This window comes from Camelina sativa, chromosome 3 (genome assembly GCF_000633955.1).
Source record: "Camelina sativa cultivar DH55 chromosome 3, Cs, whole genome shotgun sequence".
NCBI classification, from domain to species: domain Eukaryota; kingdom Viridiplantae; phylum Streptophyta; class Magnoliopsida; order Brassicales; family Brassicaceae; genus Camelina; species Camelina sativa.
In genome coordinates this window covers 11,260,628-11,282,767 of record NC_025687.1, presented here as the reverse complement: position 1 = coordinate 11,282,767, position 22,140 = coordinate 11,260,628, and the positions used below count along the sequence as shown (strand labels likewise).

The following is a 22,140-nucleotide window of genomic DNA, read 5'->3' as shown; positions in this document are numbered from 1 at the left end:
CATCTCATCCAAAAGATATCATCACACAACACAACAAACTATGGATTGACTCTTTTGACCATTAAAGACATAACTTAAAAAGATGAAATCTACAGTCAAAAACAGCTTCTTCAATGATTCAACTCCAAGGCATAGAGCCCTTTAAAATCTTTTAAGGTATTAGACCAAATGGCAAAGTAGGAGAGCAATAAGAACTTGTTAGCTTTGGTGGTACATACAATTATGAATATAAGACAGAAATCTTCTCATTTCATCAGAAGAGGTTACATTCCAAAGAGTACATTGATGACCCAACGAATGTACACAATTATACGGTAGGGACAAGACAAACAAGAGTACTGACACTGTTAAAAACTAAGAACAGTAGGGAAGAAACAAAGAATGAGATATAAAGTAAAAAAAAAAGGCTTTTGATACAAAGTAGATTTCTCATACCTTTTTAGCGCTTAAGCTGCCAAAAAAAAAGACTACTTCCAGTTTCTGGTAAGATACTCAAGCTTCTTGTTTGTTGAAGACCAGTGGAAATTAATCATAATGCTCCGAAACACCGTGCTTATCGGCCATGCTCTTCAACGATTCATACACCTGAACTCAGAACAGGCTCTACATTCTGAGTTCGATTGACTCTTACCAGCAATCTCCCACTTGGATCATGAACCGTCAAGTAGTCTTGTCTCATCCTCACATCACAGCCGATTTCCGTAGCTTGTCCTAAACTTAGGATGTTGCTAACCTTTTCCTTCTATCTTGTCATAAGAGCCATCTCCAAACTTCACCTTGCCTTTCTTTTCTCATTTAGTTCTGAGAAATAAGACTTGATTCCTGTCATGTGGTTGCTTGCACCATTGTTTAAGTACCAAAGAACTTCTTCCCCTGTCTTGGTTTCGTAAACTTTTGGTATTAGCTTTTCTTCATTCAGAAACACAACTTCGTGCATGTAAAGTGCTGCGTCAGCGTCTTCTGTCTCCACTTTATGTGATTCTTGTGTTCTTTGGACTCTCTCGGGACAATTAGAGGCGTAAAGACCTGCCTTATCACATCGAAAACATATAATCTATATCCTTCTTCTCCTTATCCTGTGTTTGATTAGATTGATTTGTCACACGATCTTGTGAATTAAAGCGGCCTCTACCACGTCCTCTGCCTCCTTGTCCTCTGTTTTCGCGTCCTCTCCCTTGTTGAGCTCCAAATTCTTGATGATAAGTGTTAGCATATAAAAGCTTTCCTTGTGTGTCTCCACCGTTTTCTTCGCCGAGGATTCTTTCTTCATAAGCTTTTTTTAATCTTACAACAATATCTTGATAAGCTGGAGTATTTAGATCCAACACTTGCTCGAGAGACGCTATGATTTGAATGTACTTGTGTCTTGGTAAACTGTTGAGAAACTTTTTCACCAGCTTGGATTCCTCAATAGTCTGTCCGAGTGCAGCAGATTTTGATGCAATCTCCGATAGCTTTCCCGCAAAGCTATCTACTGTGTCCGAATCAGTCATCCTCAACTTGTCAAAGTCAGACATCAGAGTTTGGAGCCTCGTTTCCTTCACGCGTTCAGCTCCCATATTTCTTGATTTAATTGCTTCCCATATTCCTTTTCAAGAATCCTGTTCGCCTACTTGCAAGATAAGATTCTCTGGATAGCTTGAAACAGTAAACCAATAGCGATGAGGTTCTTCTCGAGATCTCCTCATCCTGGTTCGATTGTATCCCAGACCTTGTAAATCCTAAGCAAGATCTTCATCCTCATGGACCACAGCGTGTAGTTTTAGAGGAAGTTAACATAGGACATTGAATCGATGGTGGTGAGAACTCCTTTGGTCGAAGTGTATTGTCGTCTTCCATGTCTTGGTTAAGACGGCTATATGTTCGTATAATCTTCGTGATGTTTTAAGAACTTTTAGGATCAATGACCTAAGAGCTCTGATACCAAATATAGAATTTAGAACACAACTTAGCTTATAAAGAATTGCTCTCTTTATTGATGTTTAGAAAATAATTCTCTCGAAACTAAACACTCTTAAGCTCTCAATGTTCTCTCTTTGTTAGCACACCTTTGCTAATCCTATTCACATTAGAACTTGGAACTAGATAACGCCTACTTCTTATTAAGTCTATCTCTTATCCTAATCCTATCTTGACAAGGATCTCTAAGACTTCAAGGAATGCTGAAGCTTATCCAACACATCTCTCATCTAAAATTGAATCATTCATGATCATGATCATGGGGGCTATCTTTTCTTTGATTATCTTCCTTAAGACATGGTCTCCAAAACTAAAGATGATACAGAGTTAGTTGACTTCATTAGCTTTGTTCTTATTTGCTTTCCAATCTTGGAATTTTTTATGTTCTCCGGATCTTCAAAGTTTCTTGAGAAAATTAATCTTTTCGTTTTATTTCCTATGAGTACTCATCAACTTTTACTACTTCCAACAAAAAAAAAAAAAAAATCAGTATAGTTAGTAGACTTAGCTAACTTCACCTTTAGTTCATAACTGACTTCTCAAATCTCAACTCTTAAAACCAAATTGTATTCAATTCAAGCTAATAACAGAGCCTGATGAGTAGGAAACGGAAGACCTTGTAAATAACAGAGAGCTAAGAGGAGTAGTCCTTGCTGTTGTTGTGGCTCTTAAGCAGGAAACGGGAGATGACTACCAGCTGCCTGATGTGTTGGAGGTTCAAGCCCAAATTCTCAAACTTGGCCTAGCCTTATACACCCACACATTGCACCTCTCTGGAGTTCCTAGAACAAGTAATGATCAACTCCACATCTGCCGTTACTCAGCTTTGCACCCATTGGTATTGACGATAAAAGACGGGTATACCATCCAAGTGATCAAAAGACAACCGCCAATCAAACAAGGCGTGGAGTTAAAGATGCATGGGATGATTCATCTGGTTTACGAAGGGGATGATGATTTTAAAGGCGAAGAACATTTATCAACCGAGTCACAGTCAACCGTCTCTCAGAAGCTTGCCAACTTTTTCAGATCATTCGAAGAAGGTGAAGCCAGCTCAGAAGAGTGAATCTACTGTTGCATGATCTGATGTCTGAACTATTTTACACATGGAACTGCACGACGTTTTCGGTTTGGAGAAGAGTCATGTCGTTGTTTGGGATTATGACTGTAAGAATTAAAATATAAAAACTATTGTGTGTTGGAAGTCTAAAACTAATATAAAACTTCTCTACGCGCGGAAGAGTTTCTGCATCCATCCCTATTGACTTTTAAAACCTGATTTCGAAGAAGAAAGATCGGAGATAATGAAGACCGGCGCCTCTGTTTTCAATCCGCGTTCGAGGATCAAGTGGGACACATTCCTCAGTTTCCAAAGAGATACGAGGCACAAATTCACGGATCGTCTCTATGAAGCGCTCGTCAAGGAGCAGGTCCGGGTTTGGAACGATGATGTGGAAGGTGGGGATCATGATGAGCTACGTCCAAGTCTCGTGGAGGCTATCGAGGACTCGGTGGCTTTTGTCGTAGTCTTATCCCCTAACTACGCTAACTCTCACCTGCGCCTCGAAGAATTAGCTAGGCTCTGCGATCTGAAAGCACCTCTGAAACGTCTACTGTTGCCGATCTTTTATGAGGTCCAACCATGGGAAGTTCGGAACCAGGAAGGTCCTTTCGAAAAAGTTTTTGAAGATCATTCGAAAACATTTGGTGAGGAGAAGATACAACGATGGAAAAAAGCTATGACTTTAGTCGGAAACATCTCCGGATTGATTTACGGGTATGACTTCATCAATTCCTTTAATCTCTATTTTTTTTTTTTTTTTTTTTTTTTTTTTTTNTGGTATACTTTGCGTCTTTGACATATATATACATCTCATATAAAACTTTTAAGCATTAATTCAGGCGGGTTTTTTTTTTTGGGCTTTTGATTAGTAAAGACGATTTGTTGATCTAGCAGTTCTCTTCTTGACTTCAAAGCGTGGATCTTTTGGTTTTCAGATCTTTATGTTTCTTAAGATCATCATCATTTACTATATTGGAGAAGAGATCAAAACTTGTTCTCTTATAGTTTTTTGATTGGCTATATGGCGTCAGTGTTAGAGCAAATGTTATTTTACAGTAGGGCTGGCAAAATACATGTTAAAAAACTCTAGGAAACAAAACAATATTAAAAATCAATTATCTATTATAGAAACTGAGAAAATATCTAACTACTAAAAAGTTTTAAAATGCTAACGTACGTGACATGATGAGAGATGTATGCACAAAGTGTTGACCAAATTAAAATAAACACATAAAAAAAAAAAGAAAAGAAAGGGAGGGTTCGTCATCGTCGTTTTAGTCAAGGTATCAATCTATGTAATCATCTCCCATGAAGCAATCCAGTTGACTAGAAGCTTGTTGAGGAGGGGGAGATGGAGACTGGAGGCGTTGCTCCGCATAGGCTCAAGTTCGAGATATTTCTAAGCTTCCGAGGCAAAGACACGCGCGACAACTTCTGTGAGCGTCTGTACGTCGCGCTCAACGGGAAGCAAAAAGTCCGGGTCTTCCGGGACAACGAGGGCATGAAAAGAGGGGATGAGATCGGTCCAAGTCTCTTCGAAGCCATCGAGGACTCGGCCGCATGCGTCATCGTCTTATCCCGTAAATACGCTAACTCTACCTGGTGTCTAGATGAATTAGCTACCCTCTGCGATCTTACAAGATCATCTCTGAAACGTCCCATGGTACCTATCTTTTACGGGGTTGATCCCTCCGACGTCCGCAAACAGAGCGGTAAATTCGCCAAGCATTTTGAAAAACACAAGATAAAACATGACGATGAGGCGATTCAGCGATGGAGGCGAGCTATGAATTTTGTTGGAAATATCCCTGGATTTTTTTGCGCGTAGGACTCACTCCATTATCTCATCAATCATCATCTCTCTCTAACCATCCCATTTGCATTTGAATATCATTCATGTAGATATATATACTCGGTTGAATTGAGTTTTTTGGATTTTTTTATTTTTATTTTGGCAGAAAAGAGACTGTTCAAGAAGATGACAAGGATGGCAAAAACAGAAAGAAAGTAGATGACATGATTGAGCAGGTGGTAAAAAACGTTTTAGCTTAAGTGAGGAACACGCCAGAGAAAGTGGCAGACTACACTGTTGGGCTGGAATCATCTGTGAAGGGTTTGATGGATCTGTTGAACATCGAATCCAGTTCTGGCGTTCAGGTCCTGGGGCTTTACGGTATGGGTGGTATTGGCAAGACGACCCTCGCAAAATCCTTCTATAACAAGATCATTGTCAACTTCAAGTCTCATCGAGTTTTCATCGAAAGTGTTAGGGAAAAATCATCAGACCAAGATGGTTTAGTCAATCTACAGAAAACTCTCATCAAGCAACTTTTCGGTTTGTTACCTGAAACAAAAGATGTTAACAGAGGCCGGGAAATAATAAAACAAAATGCTCGTGAAAAGAAGATTCTTGTGGTTTTGGATGATGTTGATGACGCAGACCAGGTTGATGCGCTGGTTGGTGAAACTGGATGGTTTGATGAAGGAAGTGTTATAGTCATCACTACCAGAGATGAAGAGGTTCTGAGTAGGCTCTCAGTGAAACTACGATATGAGGTCAAGTGCTTGACTGAGATGGAGGCATTGAAGCTGTTTAGTTTCTATTCACTACGTAAAGAAAAACCACCAACAGAGAGTTTATTGGACTTGTCCAAGAAGATTGCCGAGGCGACGGGGCGTTTGCCACTGGCTGTTAAACTGTTTGGTTCTCATTTGTATGACAAGGACGAAGACGAATGGCAAGTTGAACTAGAGAAGCTGAAGCATACCCAGCCAGACAAACTTCATAGTGTTCTGTCTCTGAGTTTCGAATCTTTAGACGATGAACAAAAGAAAATATTCCTTGACATTGCATGTCTCTTTCTCAAAATGGAAATAACGAAAGAAGAAGTTGTCGACATTTTAAAAGGATGTGGGTATCACGCTGAGGTTGCCCTCAGTGTCCTCAGACAGAAGTCTCTCCTTGAGATCATGAAAGACGATACTCTGTCGATGCATGATCAGATCAGAGACATGGGTAGGCAGATGGTCCTTAAAGAAAGCAGAGATGATCCTGAAATGCGGAGTAGACTTTGGGATCGTGGTGAAATAATGAACGTATTGGACTATATGAAGGTATACCATCCAGTTTCACCTACAGAGTTATGTATCATTTGTATTTGACTTACATTCTCATGACCGTTTTTTCTGTAATGAGATAACAGGGAACAAGATCCATCCGGGGAATCGTGTTTGACTTCAAAAAAAAGTTTGTAAGGGACCATACTGCAGANGAAAATATTCCTTGACATTGCATGTCTCTTTCTCAAAATGGAAATAACGAAAGAAGAAGTTGTCGACATTTTAAAAGGATGTGGGTATCACGCTGAGGTTGCCCTCAGTGTCCTCAGACAGAAGTCTCTCCTTGAGATCATGAAAGACGATACTCTGTCGATGCATGATCAGATCAGAGACATGGGTAGGCAGATGGTCCTTAAAGAAAGCAGAGATGATCCTGAAATGCGGAGTAGACTCTGGGATCGTGGTGAAATAATGAACGTATTGGACTATATGAAGGTATACCATCCAGTTTCACCTACAGAGTTATGTATCATTTGTATTTGACTTACATTCTCATGACCGTTTTTTCTGTAATGAGATAACAGGGAACAAGATCCATCCGGGGAATCGTGTTTGACTTCAAAAAAAAGTTTGTAAGGGACCATACTGCAGAGGAAATTGTGTCGACGAATCTACAGAACAATCAGGGCAGGAAGTCCATGTTAGAGTCACTGAAGAATATGTTTGTAAGACTTCCTGTTGAAGAAAAGCCAAAAAGTTCTGAAATCACCATTCCCGTAGAGCCTTTTGTACCAATGAAGAAGTTGAGACTTCTTCAGATTAATAACGTGGAACTAGAAGGAAATCTTAAACTCCTCCCATCTGAACTCAAGTGGATACAGTGGAAAGGTTGCCCATTAGAATCTCTCCCTCCTTATTTTCTTGCTAGGCAACTTGCTGTTCTTGATCTTTCAGAGAGTGGAATAAGAGAAGTCCAGAGCGAGCTCATCAAAAGGGTAGGGCTTTCTTATTTACCGAAACATGAGTTAGAGTTTCAACTGATATAACATATATAGTTCTTTCTGTTTTTTCAGGAGGACAAGTACTTGAAGGTTGTAAATTTGCGTGGCTGCAACAGCTTAGAAGCCATTCCTAATTTATCAAACCATAAAGCCATAGAAAAGCTTGTTCTCGAGCGATGCAATCTCCTGGTGAAGGTTCCCAGATCAGTTGGTAATCTGAAAACATTACTTCAGCTGGACCTCAGAAACTGTTCAAATCTTTCTGAATTTCTTGTGGATGTTTCTGGACTGAAGCGTCTTGAAAAACTTTTCCTCTCTGGCTGTTCAAATTTAAAAGTGTTACCAGAAAACATCGGTGCCATGTCATGCTTGAAAAAGCTTCTTCTGGATGGTACTGCGATAAAGAAGTTACCAGATTCTATACTCCGTCTCCAAAATCTTGAAAAGCTTAGTCTAAATGGTTGCTTATCTTTCCAAGAGCTACCTTCGTGTTTAGAAACATTGACATCACTGGAGAAGCTATATCTCGATGATGCTACTGGACTGCAAAATCTTCCGAGTTCTATTGGAGATCTGAAAAATCTCCAGAAGCTGCATTTGAGACGATGTATATCCCTTTCTGAGATTCCTGACACAATCAATGAGCTCGTATCATTGAAGGAACTATTCATCAACGGAACTAGGGTGAAGGAGCTACCTCTAAGATCAGGCTCTCTATCACGTTTGACTGACTTGTCAGTAGAAGGTTGCCAATCTCTGAAACAGGTTCCAAGCTCAATTGGTGGATTACATTCTCTTCTTGTACTTCGGTTGAACAGAACACCAATTGAAGCTTTACCAAAAGAGATTGATGGCTTTCACTTTATTCACCAACTTGAGTTGAGGGATTGCGAATCTCTGAAGGTTCTGCCTGGATCAATTGGAAATATGGACACACTCCGTAACTTATACCTTGAAGGCTCTAACATTGAGAAACTACCGGAAGAGTTTGGCAAGCTAGAAAACCTTGTCAAACTCCGAATGAACAAGTGTAAAATGCTCAAGAGGCTTCCTAACTCATTTGGAAACTTGAAATCTCTTCATCATCTGTACATGGAAGAAACTTCGATCGTAGAGTTGCCAGAAAGTTTTGGTAACCTCTCAAAGTTAATGGTATTGAAAATGCTGAAGAAGCCTCTTTTTAGAAGTGATGCACCAGGTACAACAAACAAAGAACCTCATTTTGTAGAAGTACCAAGTTCTTTCTCAAACCTCTCGTCGCTTGAGGAACTGGATGCTCGTAGTTGGGGAATATACAGGAAAATCCCAGATGTTCTTGAGAAAATGACGTCTCTAATGATACTGAACCTGGGGAATAATTATTTTCACAGTCTTCCGTGTAGTCTCAAGGGTTTATCAAATCTCAGAGAACTTTATTTGTATGACTGCCAAGAGCTCACTTGTCTTCCCCCTCTTCCATGTAAACTGGAGAAACTAAACCTGGCAAACTGCTTCTCCTTGGAGAGTATGTCCGACCTTTCAAAGCTGACGATCTTGCAGGACCTCAATCTCACAAACTGCGTGAAACTGAATGATGTTCCAGGCCTAGAGGAGTTGACGGGTCTGAAACGATTATACATGAGCGGCTGTGACTCCAGCCTCTCCGGTGCGGTAAAGATACTTTCTAAGGTGATTCTTCAAACTCCAAGAAAATCTCAATCAGTTTAATATCAAACAACTAGCTTTGCAATCTTGTGAATTTCTCAATGCAGGCTTCTTTGAAATCGCTGAGGAATCTGAGTTTGCCTGGAAACAGAATCCCGGAATGGTTCTCACAAGGCCCTGTCACATTCACAGCTCAACCGAACAGAGAGCTCAGAGGTGTAATCCTGGCTGTTGTTGTGGCCGCTCGTAACAATGAAACCGGAGGTGACAACCAACTGCCTGATGTGGTGGAGGTTCGAGCCCAAATTCTCCAACTTGATCTCAAGCACAAATATTTCCACACATTGCACTTGTCTGGAGTGCCTAGAACAAGTGATGATCAACTCCACATCTGCCGATACTCAGCTCAGCACCCAATGGTTACGTTGTTGAAAGATGGGTACACCATACAGGTGATCAAACCAGAAGAAAAATTCAAACAAGTTGAGATGAAGATGCATGGAATTCATCTGGTTTACGAAGGGGATGATGATATTACAGGAAATGAAAATCGCTTATCCGAGGCACTGCAAACCGTTTCTCATAAACTTGCCAACTTTTTCAAAGAAGGTGAAACGAGCTAGTCTCTGCTACCCCAGAGAAGTTAAGAAAACTGCACACAAACTGTTGCTCAAATTGTCCGCTCGATACTGCAACAAATGGTACTACTGTCCAAGAACGTTGTGTTTTTTTTTCTCAACTTTGCATAATAATGTCAGTAGGAGCATATATGTAAAATGTACTTCTACATAAATTATAAAAAGATGAAATGGAAACCAAATTTGTATATTCTCACCTTCTTTCTTATCAAAGTGTATATTATTGAATGACCCCTGAAATATGGACGGTTCCAATATTGACACTCTACATACTTTCTTTGGATGAAGGAAACAAGTTTCAATCAGATAGTGAAAAACATTTGACTGGGGAGACTGGAGAGTGACGAGAATCAACTGGATGAAGTCTATGTTGATCTGATCTGCCAGATTTCAATCACTCAATACCAAAAAATGTTGACTTTCACAGCTTGTCACAGTAACAAACAAGAAAGTAACAGATTGTCAAATGAAATGGTGACAAGACGATAGCATTATTCAAAGATGAGAAGTGGGGTCAAAGTTCATGTGTCTATGCTTCAGTCGAGACGCAGACATCTCTACATCTGCCTCCAACATACCCGTTTCTTTTAACTCTATTGTCTTTATTATTAGACCAAAACCCCACATCTCATCCAAAAGATATCATCACAACACAACAAACTACGGATTGACTCGTTTGACCATCAAAGACATAACTTAAAAAGATGAAACCTACAGTCAAAAAGAGCTTCTTCAATGATTCAACTCCAAGGCATAGAGCCCTTTAGAATCTATAAGGAATTCCAAATGGCAAAGTAGAAGAGTAAGAACATGTTAGCTTTGGTACTTACAATTATGAAATAAGACAGAAATCTTCTCATTTCATCAGAAGAGGTTACATACATTCCAAAGAGTACATTGATGACCCAACGAATGTACAGAATTATACGGTAGGAGGATACAAGACAAACAAGAGTACAGGCACTTTTGATACAGGGAAGGAACAAAGAATGAGATATAAAGTAAAAAAAAAAAGGCTTTTTGATACAAAGTAGATTTATCATACCTTTTTAGCGCTTAAGCTGCCAAAAAAAAAGACTACTTTCAGTTTCATACTCAAGCTTCTTGTTTGTTGAAGACCAGTGGGAATTCATCATAATGCTCAGAAACGCCGTGTTTATCTGCCATGCTCTTCAACGATTCATACACCTGAATCATCGTCGGCCTTTCCTTAGGCCTTGACACAACACAGCTACATGCGATTTTCAAGAACTGCAATATCTCTTCATCATGTCCTTTACCACATATGCTTCTATCGATAGCGTCTTTGCTTCTACCTGTACCCAAATACTGACTCACCCAATCAACCAAACTCCCTTTAAACCCTTCCACACCATTAATAACAGACAAAGGCTTTTGCCCTGTAACCAATTCAAGAAGCACAATCCCAAACCCATACACATCTCCTTTCAAAGATGCAACCATAGTGCTTGAATACTCAGGCGCCACATAACCTAACTCCCCCAAATCTCCATTATTGAACGAGCTATCGTTAGAATCACGAGATCCAACTAGCCTTGCTAAACCGTAATCAGTAATCCGAGCATCAAAATCATCATCAAGAAGTATAACATTGGAACTAATAAACTGATGCAAATAAGGCGGTTGGCATCCATGATGCAGCCAAGCTAACCCTTTAGCAGCTCCCACACCAATATTAAGCCGAGTCGGCCAATCCAAAATAGCATCACACAATCCACCATTATGCAACTGAGAGAACAACGTGCCATTAGACATATGCTTATACACCAACAGTCTCTCATCCTCCACAACACAATAACCTAAAAGCGGCACCAAATTCGGATGTCTAATCTCACCTAACTTACTCATCTCCGACCTAAACTGTTTCTCACCAAACCCACAAGCGCTAAGCCTCTTCACCGCAAGTGCAGACCCATCAGGTAAATCAGCTTTATACGAAACACCAGTTCTCGACGAAACATCTATATTCCCAGAACTAAAGTTGTTAGTAGCAGCCATTAAATCACCCAATTTGATCTTCACAATAGGTTTCTGAAACAAAGTAACCTGAACAAGCTTATGTGACCTCAACAAACCAATCCAATCACTATCATCTTTAGATTTCCCAGCACCATAACCTTTCTTCTTCCTACTACCTTCTCTAATAAAGAACCACCAGAAAATCACTAAACCAACACACAAAGATCCAACAGCACCAATCACACCAGCCACTATGATAATACTCAGGTTCCTCCCATTCAACGCACCACACTTTGACAAAGGCTTCCCGCAAAGTCCATTATTACCACTAAAATCATCTTCTCCAAACCTCGAAAGCTCAGAAGGAATCGAACCGGAGAGATCGTTACCAGCTAGTGAAAGACGTCTAAGCCGATCTAATCGACTCAACTGAGAAGGAATCGAACCAGAAAGCTTATTATCACTCAAAACCAAAGCGTTTAGAAACTTACACTCAACGATCTGAGTAGGAATAGATCCACCAAGGTTATTCCCAGATAGATCTAACGTAACGAGATAAGGAAGCCAAGAACAGATTTGAGAAGGAATCGAACCGGAGAGATCGTTTCCGGAGAGATCTAGAGACTGTAAACTACGACAAAGCTTAAGAGACTCAGGAATCTCACCGGCGAGCTGCATCGATTGGAGCTGGAGAGAGATAATACGATTCTCTTTCTCGTTCCAGCAGGAAACACCGGTGAGTTTACAAATCGAAGAAGCGGAAGAGTTTGGGAAAGACCATGAGGTGAGTCGAGAAGAAGGATCCGTAAGTGAGTTTTTCAAACCTTGGAGACAGAGAACGTCGTCTTCAGCTGAAGAAGATGAACAGAGGAAGGAGGTGATAAAGAGAAGTGTAATGAAGATCTTCTTCATGATAACAAGAAGAAAAGGTGGATCTAGTTCGGTGGTCTTCTTCTAGGTTAGAAGCTGAGAAGGAGAGAGAGAGCTTCTATGGCGGAAGAAGGTTCATTGACTGTTTGTGTAATACTGAGAGAGAGAAAGAGAAACTTTTGACTATTTTTTTTGTTTTCTTATTAGTAACTTTTAGTGGAAATTAGTATTTTTTTTCTTGTTTTTTTCTTGGTTTGTTTGGTATTTTGATGGTTTGTTTTGTTTGGGAAAAAAAAAAAGAATCTGATAACAAAACGACGCAGTTTTGAAAAAAAAGCATGTGTTTGAGAGAAGATGATGTAACTACATTCAGTCAGTCTCTCTACTAGTCTCAATGTTGTCATTGAAAGGGAAAGCTTCTTTCGTTTTTTTTATAAATGCAAACTATACAATAAGGACTTTTGGATTGATGATTTTAAATTTCTTGTGTGTTGATAGGTTTTGCCTTAAAAATCAGTCATTGTTATTAAAATTTTTACTCCAACATATCAATTGATGAATTTTTTTTTGAATTTGCATCTATTAGTAATTGAATGACTTAAATGGAGATTATTTATTTGTGAAAAGGTTGGCTGGTAAGAAATAATAAGTCACAAGAGTTTGGAACTTGTTATAAAGAAAAAGACAAAATATTTAAATAGAGACATAAAAAAAAACATCACTAGACCAATATGTTTTGGTCCATGGACTTTTACACCATCTACTTACATTTTAGCCCACATAGAAAGCCAAGATGCTGTTACATGGTAATGGGACTCTTAATCAGAAGCATGTATTCACTCTTAACAACTTTTGTTCATGCGGACAAAAAATATATTATGAATGTCATCATCAACCAAACTAAACAAGGATTGAAAGACTAATAAATTCATATAAGAACCCAAAGAAAGATTTTTTTTTTTTTTTTTTTTNAGTGTTACCGAAATTTATACATGTGGTGGTAAACTCTGAAAAAAACAAAAGATTAGACGCAATTTCAATTCTCCCCACCACCAACCCCAAAAAAAAATGAAGTAACAAAAGAAGGAAATAATAATGTAGACTTCGTATGTAAATCTCCTTGTCAAATGTAAAAATGAATGTACAATTGATGAAGTTATCTCTCAGCAACCAAACCAACCAACTAAAAAAAAAAGTTATTCCTGTTGTTGTTGCCTTTGCCACGGCAAATAACCAGTCACTTGATCAGCAAAATTCGACAATACCAAATCCTTCAATCCAGTATCCCACACTTCACAAAACCTTCTTTTCCAATCAGGCGGCTCAATGGCCTCTGTCCCTAACCCCGGAGCTCGATCTTTAGACCCTTGATTCTGATTCTCTTGCCAGTCCACAACATAAGTAGCTACTCTTCTGTAAAACTTTGCTTTAAAAGTCTCCCAAACTTGGTACTTGTAATGGTTCACTACGGCTACGCTCTCCACCAAACTCATATGCCCGATTCCTTCTTTCAATTGAAAATGATGAACTTCGTTTAGCAATGAACTCGTGAGCAACTCTGGCCGTATGATCGACTTATGCCTCTCGGGGTTCGCTTGTCTACAAGTGTAACCTACAGTCACGCCTTGTGATGGCACCGAGGTTAGACCAGATGGACCGTAACTATGACATTCTGTTCTGATCTCTCCAACAAGATCCCATGAAGTGTAGTTTGATACAAGAGACTTCAAAGCGTTTTTGCTCGGTAAGCCTTGAGAGCGATGAGTAGGGAAGTAGTAGAACTCGTCCACATCAAAGAATCCAACCCAATTACATTCTTCTTTCGCTCTAACCGCACAATGCGAGAAGCCAGCTTCTTGAGTCTTGATCCAAGGCCAAACATGTCGACTCACATTGTAATTCTCCAAACTGAGCAACTCGATCTCATCTTGTATACCATCATCGCTGTTGTTATCATATATAAACCAACGTTCGACACCAAGCCACGAGTGATACATGATCCATTCACGTAAGAACGGAGCTTGGTTCCAAAGCATTGTACAAACACAAAGCTCATGCTTATTATTAACCACACTCTTCTCCTCCTTCTTATTCTTCTCGTTCAAATCAGAACCGTAGAGTCTCGCAACCGAAGGCAAAGCAGGCGTAGTTCTTCCTCTAGGATCAATATGAATCACGCTCACACGAAACATCATCTCTGGATTTAGCTTCAAACTATCAGGGGAAACACACCTCACAACTTCTTGCGCTGCAGCAAGAGCTTGAGTCACCTCTTTCTCATCCGAATCACCAATCTCGAATTGACACTTGTAGTAAGAAGGATCTGATTCCTTGTGAGGCCTTCGAGTCAATCCTTTAACAAACACAACCACCGTGTCACCATCAACCACCGCCTCGTAACCAAGTTTTTCCCAATTATGAACACGACTGCTCTGCCTCTGCTCCTTCTTCTTCACCAAATCTCCACGGAATCGCAAATCAACAGATGAAGAATAGTTCAAAGGAGCATTAGGGCACCGAACAATGGATCTAAACTCATCGAATTCGTCACTAGAAATCGAGGGCAACACCAAAGTCTCTTCCTTTACTCCACGATACACACAAACTAGGTTTTTCTCACCACCTCTCTCGATCTTACTCGAGAGAATCAGCAACAAGTGGTCGGGGAATTGAACTCTGTCGTCAACTCTCAACTCAGGGAACTTAACGCCGCCGTGAAACGAACGGTGAATCGAATCCATGGACGATAAAACGGAGAGAGCAGGAACACGAAGAGACGGTCTCAGGGAATCGGAGCGAACAGAGAGTGTGGAGATACGGTCGGAAGATAAGAAGAAGAGCAAGACGAAGAAACAACAGCATAAGATTAGATACCTTTGAGACAAGAACTGTGCTTTCAGTTGATGTTTGTTTCGTACTTTCCTCTTCTTCCCATTCTCATACTCCATCATCTTCTTCTCTTCTCTTTTGCTTAGCCTCCCACAAGAAAAATCGAAACTTTTGTTTTTGCTTCTGGCTGTTAGAAGAAACAGAACAAAGGGTTCGCCGTGCTTAATAAAACACTGATCTAGAGACGAAGAGATCTGGTTTTTTTTTTGCGCCGGCCGACAAAAGTACCTTCTTCTTCCTCTTGTTCCTTTTTTTTTAATATAAAGAGAAGAGATTAAAGAAAGGAATGTATATATAATTATAAATGATGGAATTTAAATTACTTTATTCTCTGAAATAATTTGTAAAGAGAAAAAGGAAATAAAATAATCGTTGTGAATTGTGTGATAAAGAAGGGAAAGAAACAAAGAAGGAAGACGCGTTTTGTATTTTTGAGTCGCGTCGCGTTAGAAAAATCTTGTAACGCCACCGATTAGTACTAATCATTTGCTCACTTTTGTGGTAATTAAAGTGATTAATTAAGGAGTTAATGTCATTATTTTTATCTGTTGGTTTTCTTTATGATTTGTGTTAGTTTAATAATTAAGGCGAGAAAGATGCCACTAGTTGTGCGACTTGTGTCCAAAGATGCGACGATGAGGTGGACCATATTCCCTCTCGTCTTTTTTTTTCTTCTTTTCTAAGGGCTTTTGCAAAAAAAAAAAAAGAGAGACGTATGTATGATTCTGTGACAGTTGTGTAGTTGCGTGGTCTTTTAGTTTTATTACGGCAAATAATTATTGTTTTTCAAGATTCGCCGGAGGATGAGGAAGAGGACCAAACCTCTTGGTACAAAAGCATGATTGGGATTATTTGTAAATTAAAGGCTGCTAATGTGTGTAGCGACACGATTGGTCGGTGAGGAATATGTATGGTTGATTAGTTTAATTTGGCTGTACCAACAAAATAATAACAAGGCGTTGAATGATGATGACATCAAAGATGAAATGGGTTGAACCTAATTAGTATTTTAGATAAACCTGTTTATATCTGTATAGTATTCTTTAAATTAAGAATTGGTTAGGAAATGACATCTTTCAAAGTTCACTTTGTTAAACAAAATCTTGTGAACATGTTTTGTCACTAACAAGTATGCTCGACGACAAACTCTTTCCAAATATTTTAATTAGTAAAAAATACAATCAAATGGTTTAGTTAAATTTACTTTGTAAAGGTAAAAGATCTATGATATTAGTTTTGTTATATCTCTTAAAATTGGCTTCACACTAGTTCGTCTTACTACAATGTAGGTCTTGATGGATGTGACGCTGAAGGCGATTGCTCTTCATCCATATTGCGTTGCCGACCTCAAAAGTTTGGTTCATTGATCAAATGGTGTGTGTTTAAAGAAGCACATACAAATTGGCTAAGGATATATTAGTCAATACTAATTCTTTCTTTGTATTATTGGATTTGAGATATTTTGTATACTGCTTGGTTTGTCCTCTTTAACCGACGTCTAGTAGTATTATAATGAGTTTAATACGTGTTTCTTGTGAAATTAATTATCGTGATTGTTATGGATTTTGTAAGTTATATTATATACAGCAAGACATATCACATATATAATTAAATCTTATCATATAATATACATAACAAATTTTGGAAAAGGACAAAAGAAAAAGAGAGTGATGCTATATGAATCATCAATCATGTATTGATCCCAAATATTGATATATGTATGTTTTTATTGGTGGTCTTAGCTAATTAAATATCTTGCAGTATAAACATGGTTCTTGTAACTAGAGTTTCATTTATAAAAAAAATCTATATAAATCGTATAGTAATGAGTCATGTTTTAGAGTGTTGGTAAATAAAATAAAAATAAACATATATTGATCGATTCTGTAATGAGTCAAATTAAAAAAAAAAAAAAAAAAAAAAAAAAAAAAAAAAATATGTTAATTGTTTCTAACGTCTGTGNAAGAACGTGGAGATTAGGTATAGGGTTTACTTTAGGATAGTGGGAAGTTGTCTTGCACATTGCTTAGAATCGCTGGAATCATGTTCCTTTGTTCTCTCTCTCGCCCCCATATTTTTTTTTTTAATGTATAAGTTTTAACAAATGATTACAATGTATAAGAAAAAAATGGAATGTGCCTTCCATTACAATTATACATCCATTCTTAAATTTATATATCCCCTTTATCATCATGTTTGTTATTCTTGTTTGGCTCTTTCTTTTATGAATGATTGCAATAAAAACCAGCTACATTCTTCTTTCCGTTTCCCATACTTTATCTTTGCTGTTTTATCATTTCTTATCGAGTACATATCTTTATAGCATACCAAAAAAAAAAAACATAATATGTTTATCTACCATATATACATACACATGCATGTTATTATCCAGTACCAGTACTATCCACAATGAGTCAACTCCTAACAAAACTAAACTATAAGTCTATAACCCTAGGCGTATAAATGTTGAGGGGCCTTGAGGCCATCGTCGATTATGCACGGTAACTTCCAAAACACTTTAATTAATCCTCTACGTAAAATCTTTCTAATAAAATAGCTAGTATTTGTCTTCACATTAAGACCAAAAATAAGAAGAAGAAGCTAATATTGAGTTTGAAGCTCCCAATACTTTTCTTTCACTTTTGGGTTAATTATCGATCGCACAAGTTCACAACAATCTCCAAATTTTCACAATAAGTTCTGACAACTTTTGTTCCACCACGGACAAGATTTTATGGCTCTGCTAGTTTGCTAGGTTTACGTAAAACCCAATAGATCTCAGAATTGCATATACAATATGCATAAATACTTAAATATGTTACAGGGAAAATAAAGAGTAGTGAAGAGTAGCTGACATAGAGGGATGATTGGCTAAGAGGTGAATGATGTGTTGGCAGAAGCTTAGTGGCTGGGAGGGTTTGTTAGAAAAGAGGATGAGATCGAGAGATATATAGAGAAAGAAGAGATCATTGTGAAGTTTATGCGAATAATCAGAAATTGTGAGTTTGCATCATCTTCTTCTTCTTGGCGTGTTTCTGTGAGAGTTTGGTGTCTTCCTCAGTACTAGCTAGGGTTGTTTCTTCATTCTATACCATAGGTAGCTGAGAAGTGAATCTTTGTTCCTCCATAAACATTGGTTCAGTTGTATTGTCTGAGTTCTTAATCTGAAGAGTGTGTTTACCCTTATCAAAGTGTGTTTATCGTTATCAAAATACAATCATCTTTTGGATATAGTAATAAGAGAAGTTCCCAAAACCAGTCAAATTACTTCCATAATTAGGTGAAAATATGAGAAAAGTGCACAAATGAAACTTAAAGATCTCGTTGTTAGGTTGAGCCGATTTGACTTCTACTCCGAGTTTGGAACCATTGTTTTTTTGGTACCATGTTGCCAATAAATGTTTCTTCCTCTGGAGTTTTAGAAGTTACAAAAATTCCACAACGATTGGGTCACAAGCTAAACAAACCAAAGTCAATCCTACATTTGGGCCCAATTGGGGCTGCCTTAAAATTAATAGAGTGAGACGATGAGTTGCAATTTTCTGACCACAAAGACCGACCACGTGCGGCTGTATACAGATGAATAGTTGATTAGTTGCATTGCATACAACAAACGAAAAGGAATCCAGCTGCTGACTCTTACTTTGACTTATTCGGTTGTACTTTTCCCTAGTCTGATGCGGTATAGTTCGCTTTAACATCATGGACACAAGCAAGTTTTCATATCAATACCGACTATGATATTACTTGTTTTGGTCTCTGGTCCGAAGAATTAATCAACCCAAAGATCCATAATAACCCTCTTGGTAATTCAAAACCAAAAAGAATGGGATGAATGGCGTACATGATATAATATTATTCAACATTTGCGGCCACCGGATTTGCCAACTGATTAAATGATCCCTTTAATGGAGTATTTTTTTTTGTTTTGTTTTGAAATTAGGTTCGTCCATTGCAACGCGGGACCATGATCCTGAAACCAATGCAGGACTTTTGTGGTAGTCATGTTTTTATCACCTACCTTATCTTATCATCCATTTATCACTATATGTAAAAAAATCGTTTTATTGTGTATGTATCAGACCGTCATATGAATAGGAGTTGGCATTCAATAATTTCTGACGCTGACATGACATATTATTATTGAGTGTAGTGAACTCATTTGTGTATTGTCTTGATTCTTACGTAGCAGCAAACCAATAATTCCTTTCTTTCCCAAAAGATTTACAGTACAGATCTCGGAGTAAAGAAACACAAACACAGTCACACAAATCTTTACATCTCTTCTTCTATTCATGGTTTTGTCAATAACTCTAATGCTGACATTACAATAAATATCAGATCTATTCACATGCATTTTAATCTTTTTGAAACTCTCTCTTGATTCACTCACTGATTAAATTAATAATACGAAGCTTCCTTTAACATGTGTGATCAGAGAGAGCTTAAAATTTCAAACAAGCGGTTTGAAGCAGAGCATCGAATCTGAGATTTGGCTCTTTTTGTTTTTCATTTTCAGCTTCTTGAGTCAGTGTCTGGTCAGCTTCATCACTCTCTTCCTCAAAAAAATTGAATCACTCAAGTGCACTCTTTCTCCTCTCTTTACTTCAAGTAGATAATCTGAATACGCAAAGCAAACCTTTACTAACCAAACTACCAAAGCTTCAGAAGCAAAATCACTGAGGAAAGCAACTAATAAAAGATGCTTTTTTACCTGGTGGTTGGTTTCTGTAGTGTTGTATGCATAGAGTCTTGGAACTGGTCTCTTGGTGATCTCTTTTGAAAAACAGGACCTCCTCTTTGAATGTTGTTCGCGTATGTTGTTGATTCTCGGCCATGAGCAGCCATTTCACTAGCTGTGTTTCTAATCCGTGGTCTCTCCTCGGTCTTTTTCCAGAACTTGGGATTTTAGAACTCTGTACCAGGTAGTTTTGAACAACTCTCTCCTGCACAGCCACTACTATTCTTAGGAACTCTTCCGTTAGAAACCGCCAGATCGCATGATATTTCATCCAAAGCCATCTCTAGACCGCTGACACGAGACTCCAGAGACTGTATGCCACTCTGTGAGGTTCCCATGAATTTCTAAAATTCCAAAATGAAAAAAAACGAAGTACTACATCAGTGAGGAGGACTGAGTCATCATCTTCATAACTAAACATTCCATTTACACTAATACCAATTATAATACCTGTAGTAGGTCTAAGAGACTAGACTGTTGATTCTCAATGAGAGCAAGCTGTTCCCGTATCAAAGACAGTTCCTCACTATCTTTCCTGCTGTCATCTATCTCATCTTCACAGTTCTTGGCAACAGAATCGTAAGAATCACCATCGTCACTACTGCAAGGTGCAACCCTTGAGCCAGACTTCAAACCACCAAAGCCAGATACTTTGTTATCTTCCCGGCTTTTCTCAGAGATGGTATGTTTGATTATATCTGGTCCCCCTGGCCCTGATTTCGCCGTCTCTTCCGAAGATTGCTTAACCGGAGTAAACTGTGGTGGTCCCTTGTTGTTATCCACAATAGAGGCTTCAGCTGCTAACATGGTCATATTCCCTTGATTTCTCTTTGGAAGGTTCTCCTTTTGTCTAGTTGCTGGATATGATCTATTCACAGGCAAAGATGGGGACCTCTTCATCATAGGCATTACTTTCTTTGGTCTACCGGATTTAAAACCAACGTCCATTGTTGAACTTCTTGTGACTGAGGTAAAGCATCCAATGCTACTACCATCATCTGATAACCAAATTTGTATAATTCAAGAAAGTTAAAAAATTTACATTTTCACTGTATGTATACAGAGACAACAACAAAGTCATGACTAGCACACATACCTGTTGAAGAAGATCTTGATGGAGATAAAGAAGCTTCATCATCATTTGAAACTTCCTTCCATAGATTCAATGCTCGATTCATAGTTTCTCTCACACTTTTCACCTACATTGTATAATCCACTAAGCGTCAAAAACAGAACACATACCAAAATTAACTGACAGGTCTCTCTTTTATTTTTATTTCTTTACCTTATCAAATCTTCTGCTCTCAAGAGCCGCCGTGGAAGCTTTCTTGTATTGAGAAGCCAAGTCTTCAGCCGTCGCAACTTTACCCAACGCCTCCGCAGCAGACTTCCTCGCAGCCCAATCCTCGCAGCTTAAAAACTCAATCAAAACCGGAACTAACCAATCCAAAACCGGTTTAGTCCCCGCACCACCGGCGGTAATGATACTCCCGACGGCACTCAACAACGCAGCCTTAGCTTTAAAACCTTCACTCTTAAGCAACTTCCCAATCTTAGGCAACGACTTCCTCAGCTGCTCTGACTCCGGATCCGTCGCAGCTTCAACAGACGCTGCCAAACACAACGCCGCTCCGATCTGAAGATTCGAGTCACCTTCCTGAACCAAAGTCTCGATCAACGGCTTCGCGACGGAAGCGAAAGGCTGCCTCGTGACGTGAGCAGACATATCAGCCGTAGCGACGGCGCAAGCGGAGCGAACAGAGGAATCCGGATCTCGGAGACGGCGGATGACGGTGGAAACCATCTTAGCGAGGTGAGGCGTCAGGGAATCGCCGTGGTAACGAGAGAGAAGCGACAAGAGAGCGACGCACTGTTTCCTGACCGGAGATTTAACGGAGGAGTCAGTGTTGTGGATACAGTTGAGAAACGGAGAGAAGGAGTCGTGAGTGAGGCTTTTAGCGATGGAGTCGAGCTCCGCTGAAGCGAGAGCTAACGTGTCTCGATCAGCGAGCTTGTTGAGACAAGCGATGACTCTTTGTTTTAGATCAGGTGGTGTTGACGGTGACTGCGACGACGGCGATGTTGAAGATGACGACGGAGATAATGACATTTTTTTTTTTGCCGTTTAGAGTTTTTTTTTTTGGTTATGTGATAAAACGTGTTAGCATTAAATGGCGGGAGAGAGAGAGAGAGAGACTTCTCCGACTCCGACGATATAATTCGTAGAGACAGTTTTTGGGTTATTTTGGGGTTTTTAAATGCTAACAACAAAGAAAGTAGAGGGAAGGAAGGAGC

General features: G+C 39.0%; 7 protein-coding genes across 7 annotated transcripts; 4 read left to right on the top strand and 3 right to left on the bottom strand.

The window, feature by feature from the left end:
* Positions 3,231 to 6,184, top strand: LOC104778853 (TMV resistance protein N). Its single transcript, XM_019239927.1, has 2 exons — positions 3,231 to 3,736; positions 4,981 to 6,184. Exon 2 carries the CDS (start codon positions 5,141 to 5,143, stop codon positions 6,182 to 6,184), a length of 1,044 nt encoding a protein of 347 aa, XP_019095472.1. The 5' UTR covers positions 3,231 to 3,736; positions 4,981 to 5,140.
* LOC104778855 (toll/interleukin-1 receptor-like protein) lies at positions 3,264 to 4,027 on the top strand. The gene is made up of 2 exons (XM_010503278.1): positions 3,264 to 3,736; positions 3,958 to 4,027. The coding sequence occupies exons 1-2, from the start codon at positions 3,264 to 3,266 to the stop codon at positions 4,025 to 4,027; spliced, it is 543 nt and encodes a 180-aa protein (XP_010501580.1).
* On the top strand, positions 4,374 to 5,074 carry LOC104778854 (toll/interleukin-1 receptor-like protein). The gene is made up of 2 exons (XM_010503277.1): positions 4,374 to 4,801; positions 4,981 to 5,074. The coding sequence occupies exons 1-2, from the start codon at positions 4,374 to 4,376 to the stop codon at positions 5,072 to 5,074; spliced, it is 522 nt and encodes a 173-aa protein (XP_010501579.1).
* LOC104776556 (protein SUPPRESSOR OF npr1-1, CONSTITUTIVE 1-like) lies at positions 6,302 to 9,555 on the top strand. The gene is made up of 4 exons (XM_010500653.1): positions 6,302 to 6,577; positions 6,667 to 7,077; positions 7,156 to 8,751; positions 8,835 to 9,555. The coding sequence occupies exons 1-4, from the start codon at positions 6,332 to 6,334 to the stop codon at positions 9,348 to 9,350; spliced, it is 2,769 nt and encodes a 922-aa protein (XP_010498955.1). The 5' UTR covers positions 6,302 to 6,331; the 3' UTR covers positions 9,351 to 9,555.
* LOC104776555 (probable inactive receptor kinase At1g27190) lies at positions 10,198 to 12,416 on the bottom strand. The gene has a single exon (XM_010500652.2). It carries the CDS (start codon positions 12,255 to 12,257, stop codon positions 10,461 to 10,463), a length of 1,797 nt encoding a protein of 598 aa, XP_010498954.1. The 5' UTR covers positions 12,258 to 12,416; the 3' UTR covers positions 10,198 to 10,460.
* Positions 13,298 to 15,365, bottom strand: LOC104776554 (glycosyltransferase family 92 protein At1g27200). The gene has a single exon (XM_010500651.1). It carries the CDS (start codon positions 15,164 to 15,166, stop codon positions 13,412 to 13,414), a length of 1,755 nt encoding a protein of 584 aa, XP_010498953.1. The 5' UTR covers positions 15,167 to 15,365; the 3' UTR covers positions 13,298 to 13,411.
* On the bottom strand, positions 19,349 to 22,140 carry LOC104776553 (microtubule-associated protein TORTIFOLIA1). The gene is made up of 5 exons (XM_010500649.2): positions 21,131 to 22,140; positions 20,942 to 21,044; positions 20,296 to 20,843; positions 19,819 to 20,189; positions 19,349 to 19,724 (listed from the first exon to the last, which is right to left on the bottom strand). Exons 1-4 carry the CDS (start codon positions 21,953 to 21,955, stop codon positions 20,013 to 20,015), a joined length of 1,653 nt encoding a protein of 550 aa, XP_010498951.2. The 5' UTR covers positions 21,956 to 22,140; the 3' UTR covers positions 19,349 to 19,724; positions 19,819 to 20,012.